This window comes from Augochlora pura, chromosome 10, assembly GCF_028453695.1.
Source record: "Augochlora pura isolate Apur16 chromosome 10, APUR_v2.2.1, whole genome shotgun sequence".
In the NCBI taxonomy this organism is placed as follows: Eukaryota; Metazoa; Arthropoda; class Insecta; order Hymenoptera; family Halictidae; genus Augochlora; species Augochlora pura.
The window spans coordinates 5,346,674-5,352,804 of NC_135781.1; the positions used below are offsets into that span (position 1 = coordinate 5,346,674).

Below are 6,131 nucleotides of genomic sequence, written 5' to 3' on the forward strand. Positions count from 1 at the left end.
TGATCTTGTACTTTCTAGGAATAATATGATTTATATTAATTTTCTTCCTTGATTGAACTGACACGCGCTTAAAAATCAATATACGGTAAAGCAGTAGTAGCCACCTTTCGTTTCCTATTTTACAGTATTATTGAAAATGTATTTGTACATAATCGAGCTACATGACATATGTATTCTTAATTTATTGTCCTTTGAACCAAATATTAATGTAACAGTATGCTGTATGTTTGCAGGTATTTTACAAAGAAAATTCGCAAACTTTCCTCGCTTAGCCTCTGTAACCTGCAAAAATAAATATGTGTAGAGCCTTGAGGAATTTTCAATTTAAATAGTACATTTTATTTGCTCAGTATCAACAATGGATCTGTATGCAGTAAATTCTATTTGAATGGAAAAATGATTTTATTCTTGAATTAATTGAGTTAGCTATTCTTCATGCAATATATATACGTGTGCACATTTACATATAAAGGAAAAACACCATTTTTGTGCCATTCTACTTTGTTTCTAATATTACAAATATGATGAAATTATTTCACTAAAAATTTGATCCCATTAAAGTCAATTATTTAATTCCTAAAAGTTTGAACTTTTAAAAAAATCATAAAGTCTGCGAGTTTTCATTTAATTTTGTTTTTTACACTAACAAACAGTTCATGATTACTTACAAATTATATAATTGTGCATTTTATTAAAATCAATCATTTCGATGTTAATAATGAACATTAAAATTGAAGATGTATATAGACTATTATAAGCAAATGCATGTTTTCGAACTTGCCATGTATTTCATACAAAATAATTACATAAACAAAAATTAATTGCCGACAGTTGTAAATTATTCAGTTATTTTAGTTTTTTTTTTTCAACAACAGCTCTACCACGAAATCGAATATTTATGTAGTATATTGTTTATATCTATTTATATATGACTGGTAAGTAATGTCAAATTTTTTAAATATTCTATAAATAAAAACATTATTTCACGGATCGTTACAATATGTTCTTTTAAATATATGCATTCTTTTACGGTGAATTCCTAATTATTGGTTATATCTGTAATACACAGTTAATAAAATATGTATAGATATAATTAATGTTACTAGTTTGGATACCTATAGACTAGTACAAATGGTAGTTTTAAATATCTAATAAAATTTTAATATTGTCTTTCAATGCTTAGATTGACACATTTTTATGTAACGGAACTTAATGAAATTATTCCTTGCATCGTAAAATTTCGTCACTTTCAGAATAATTGCATCAGGAAAATGATACTTTACAACGTAGCGTGACACTGAAAGTTTCAGTTTTTGTCGATGACTATTCTTGTATAATTTTACGCAGTTCCGACTTTGACAAACTGTTTATGAAAGTTATATATTTAGAAGCAGCTTTTCTTTGTTCTTTGTGTCTTAGCTCGTCACAAATTGATTTCATTGTTTCTTACCTTCGACATAACCTAGATTATACCACATTGAAATTATATTTAAAGCTAGATTTAATAAGTATATTAATTCAAATAAACAGAATCAATCTTAGAAAATTATATCTCTATGAAAAATAAGGTCAGGAAAATCTTTTTCTGTTCAATAATTTTATTACGTGCGCCATCTATCCTTATGAAGATGTGAAGATTAAAAGAGAAAGCAGGTCAAAGTAAAAATTGTTTATCTGACAAGTTGCATTATATAAAGAATAAAGAAAATATAGCAATGATTTATATAAATGATGCAAATACAATAAATTATGTACATTGAACATAGGACAATGATTAGTATGTACCTTTCTTCTTTGTGTTTAGAACCAATCAGATGCGGGAACGTCACATAGCCAATGACGACAGAAAATTGGTCCAATAAGCTTCTTCGTAGAAATCTTGTGACTCATCTGCGCATGATCATTACAGTATTCCGTTAGCAACAAAAGGAACGCCCGTTTCTGCCTCTGTTCAGTTCTAGAGAACTATTCAGTCGTACGAGAACTATTCAGCGATACGTTGAGAAAAGAGACAGTTTTACTGAGCTTTCGAGAAAATTTTTGCTGCTTTACAAAGTAAGTACTTTTTGCATGATATACAGTATAATGCACACAACGTTTGTATAGGCATATGAGTGCATATAATACATTTATCTATGTTGTAAAATAGTAATCGAATTATTATTGCTGACATTAGTTTACTTGTTAATGTAAATTCAAATTTTTTGTTAAATTGCTTCAATTTTTTACTGATTGTTTCGTAGTTTCAAATTATTAGTTCTATTATTAAAAAAAAAAAGGTGGAGCTAAGCAACGGAACAGGTTACATATTGCCTTGAAAAATGAACTCGACCGTCAAGATATCAAATATAACGTGTGAAGACTTATAATTAGATTTATTGCAAATAGATAGTAATGTTATACTATAACTACGTATGTACAAGGACAAAAACTTCATAGAATAGTCTGGAGCAGTAGTTCTGAAAGATACATCGTATTTTTACTGCGTAATATTGAAACACAAAATGGCGGTTATTGATTCGTTGTAAGGTCGCCATTATGGAATGACATTTGGACTATTCCAGACTATTTCGATGACTAAGCCATCGTTAAAGTCTACGAGCACACACAATTAATTGACGTATACCTTACGACAAGAACTAATATAGTTTAAGAATTTTTTATAAAGATGAATAGTCCATATAATTATTAAGCGTGTGCTGTTGAATATTAGTATAAATTTTGAAGTATAAGCATTTTGTTTTGTAATCATTTGTGACTTCCAATTATAATTTCACAGTGAATATTTATATCTGCATTAAACCAGTTGCTAAGATATTTATTGCATTTGAAGAAAATGTTATTATACCTGATGCTCTTTTATGATCTGACAAAAACATATACAGTAATGATTCAGTTAGTGTCGCCAAGTAGGAATCGAAAGTCGTCACGAACTGAATCCGAAGACATGATTATCGATCGTCGCGGCTCGCCTTTGTATTTGGGGACATCTCATAAAAGAAAGAGATGGAACGAGACTCGAGGCGAACGAAACTACATTGTAACCTGAGAGGCAGCCACCGCATGCCGACGTAGATTACTATGAATACATACATTGTAACGCTAGCATAAAAACGATTACTTAACTTTCTTATTTCCAATTTTTTATATATGAAAATTTGTTTAATATATTGGTCAGATTTTTATCATGCATATAACACAATGACTACCTTACAAGACTTACCATATAACACGAAAATAATGAAAACTCTGATTATACAAGGTCATGCCCTTGTCTTAATTATTCTACATTACTGTTTTTATGAAATACTACACATCATGGTTCGATACCTGGAAGAATTAAGAGTTAAAAAACAAAAGTCACTACGCATTGCAGAGATTATGATGACCAGTCTCATTTATCCTTAATAAGATATTCTTACATCACAAACCTTATACCATTTTTCTAAAATAAAATGTCTTAAATAAACTCTGCAATTGTTTATGCTCATTCTATATGACTCCAAATATTTGTGATAATCTGGTTAACAAAGGCCATGCGACTGTCAACAATTATATCCATTACACTTACTATAATGACACTAAGCAGCAGTTAAACTTATGTAAATGAGAGCAATTCATGTCATAAATAACATATACAATTTTTTTCTAGATAAATATGCAGATCTTTGTTAAGACGCTGACTGGAAAAACAATAACCCTTGAGGTGGAGGCATCAGACACAATTGAAAATGTCAAAGCAAAAATTCAAGATAAGGAAGGCATCCCACCAGACCAGCAGAGATTAATCTTCGCTGGAAAACAGCTGGAAGATGGACGCACATTGTTAGACTATAACATTCAAAAGGAATCCACCCTCCATCTTGTTTTACGTCTTCGTGGAGGCATGCAGATTTTTGTTAAGACCCTCACTGGAAAGACAATTACTCTGGAAGTAGAAGCCTCTGACACTATTGAAAATGTGAAAGCAAAAATTCAGGACAAAGAGGGAATTCCACCAGACCAGCAAAGGTTGATCTTCGCAGGAAAGCAGTTGGAAGATGGTCGCACATTGTCAGACTATAACATTCAGAAGGAATCCACCCTCCATCTTGTTTTACGACTTCGTGGAGGCATGCAAATTTTTGTTAAGACCCTCACTGGAAAGACAATTACTCTGGAAGTAGAAGCCTCYGACACYATTGAGAATGTAAAGGCKAAAATMCARGAYAARGARGGTATCCCACCAGACCAGCARAGGTTGATYTTCGCAGGRAAGCAGYTGGAAGATGGTCGCACACTCTCTGACTAYAATATWCAAAAGGAATCCACCCTTCACCTTGTTTTACGTCTTCGTGGAGGCATGCAAATTTTCGTCAAGACCCTCACTGGCAAAACTATCACACTGGAAGTAGAAGCATCCGACACCATTGAAAATGTAAAAGCAAAAATTCAGGACAAAGAGGGTATCCCACCAGACCAGCAGAGGTTGATTTTCGCAGGAAAGCAGCTGGAAGATGGTCGCACGCTGTCTGATTATAACATTCAAAAGGAATCCACCCTTCACCTTGTTTTACGTCTTCGTGGTGGCATGCAAATTTTCGTCAAGACCCTCACTGGTAAAACTATCACACTGGAAGTAGAAGCATCCGACACCATTGAGAATGTAAAGGCAAAAATCCAGGACAAAGAGGGTATCCCACCAGACCAGCAGAGATTGATTTTCGCAGGAAAGCAGCTGGAAGATGGTCGCACACTCTCTGACTATAATATTCAAAAGGAATCCACCCTTCACCTTGTTTTACGTCTTCGTGGAGGCATGCAAATTTTTGTTAAGACCCTCACTGGAAAGACAATTACTCTGGAAGTTGAAGCCTCTGACAGCATTGAGAATGTGAAGGCGAAAATCCAGGACAAAGAGGGAATTCCACCAGACCAACAGAGATTAATCTTCGCCGGGAAACAACTGGAAGATGGACGCACTTTGTCGGACTACAATATTATGAAAGAGAGCACACTTCATCTTGTACTCAGACTTCGAGGTGGCATCAGAAAATAGAAAGAGGTGGATCGTCGGTGAAAGATTTTTGACAACGGGCTATTGTTCCGTTATAGCGGTTCATGATTACGTACATTCATATATACAAATGCACACGATGAAACACATCATTTCTGTGCCATTCTACTTTATTTCCAACATTCAATTTTTTAAACAGAATGAAATCATTTTACCTAATAATTATGTCATATTGAAATAATTAATTTAGTTCCATGTATTTTCTAGTCATTTTTTAAAAAGAGTCCTTAGGTACGCAAGTTTTTAAATAATTTTTGTATTCAATCTCATTTAATTATCACTAATAAATTGTATCGCGCATTTGACTAAACTCCATTATTTCGACTTAAATTGTAAAAACTGAAATTGAGATTGTATTGTATATAAGCTACCATAAGAAAATACATGTATCCAAAGTGGCCCATGAATTTCATACAAAATAAAAATTAATTGCCGACACTTCTAAATCATTCTGCAGTCTTAATTTTTTTATTTAATGTTAAGCCCACGACGTAATGGAATAATTATTTAGTACATTATTTATATATTTATAAATTATTGATCTTACTAAAATGCACTTTTGAAATGTTTCTCAGTATCCATTTACATTTACGGCAAATACAGTAAAAAAAAAAAATTTGTTATAAAAATACTTTTGTAGGTAGTATATTAATGGAAGAAAAAGAAAGTAAATTTGCTAAGAATTAGTATACAGATTTATACATTTGATCGCAGTATATTTATTAACAATATTTTATCCAAATTAATAAAATGTATAGTAAATGTGTCGATGATAAAAGTCGTCGCTAATAACCGCAAGTGTAGTTGATGCGACGTAAAATACTATTTAAAAAAAAAAAAGATTCGAATACTTTCACAACGTAAGGTAAGAAATAAAATATAAATTATTATTGATTACTCATTTTTTATTTTGTTTATACAGTTCTGCTTTTGTACATGATCATGAAAACATAACGTTGTAAAGCATTATTAATAGAGAGATATACAAATAATACCATGTTAACATTTATTTCGATTATTTTATTATTCGAAACGAATATAAATTCGTTTTGACAAAATGTTGAAGCTTATTGAA

General features: G+C 31.7%; 1 protein-coding gene across 1 annotated transcript; it reads left to right on the forward strand.

The window, feature by feature from the left end:
* Positions 1-1,927: 1,927 nt before the first annotated feature.
* Ubi-p63e (Polyubiquitin-63E) lies at positions 1,928-5,505 on the forward strand. The gene is made up of 2 exons (XM_078193659.1): positions 1,928-2,055; positions 3,653-5,505. Exon 2 carries the CDS (start codon positions 3,659-3,661, stop codon positions 5,036-5,038), a length of 1,380 nt encoding a protein of 459 aa, XP_078049785.1. The 5' UTR covers positions 1,928-2,055; positions 3,653-3,658; the 3' UTR covers positions 5,039-5,505.
* The last annotated feature ends 626 nt before the right edge of the window (positions 5,506-6,131 follow it).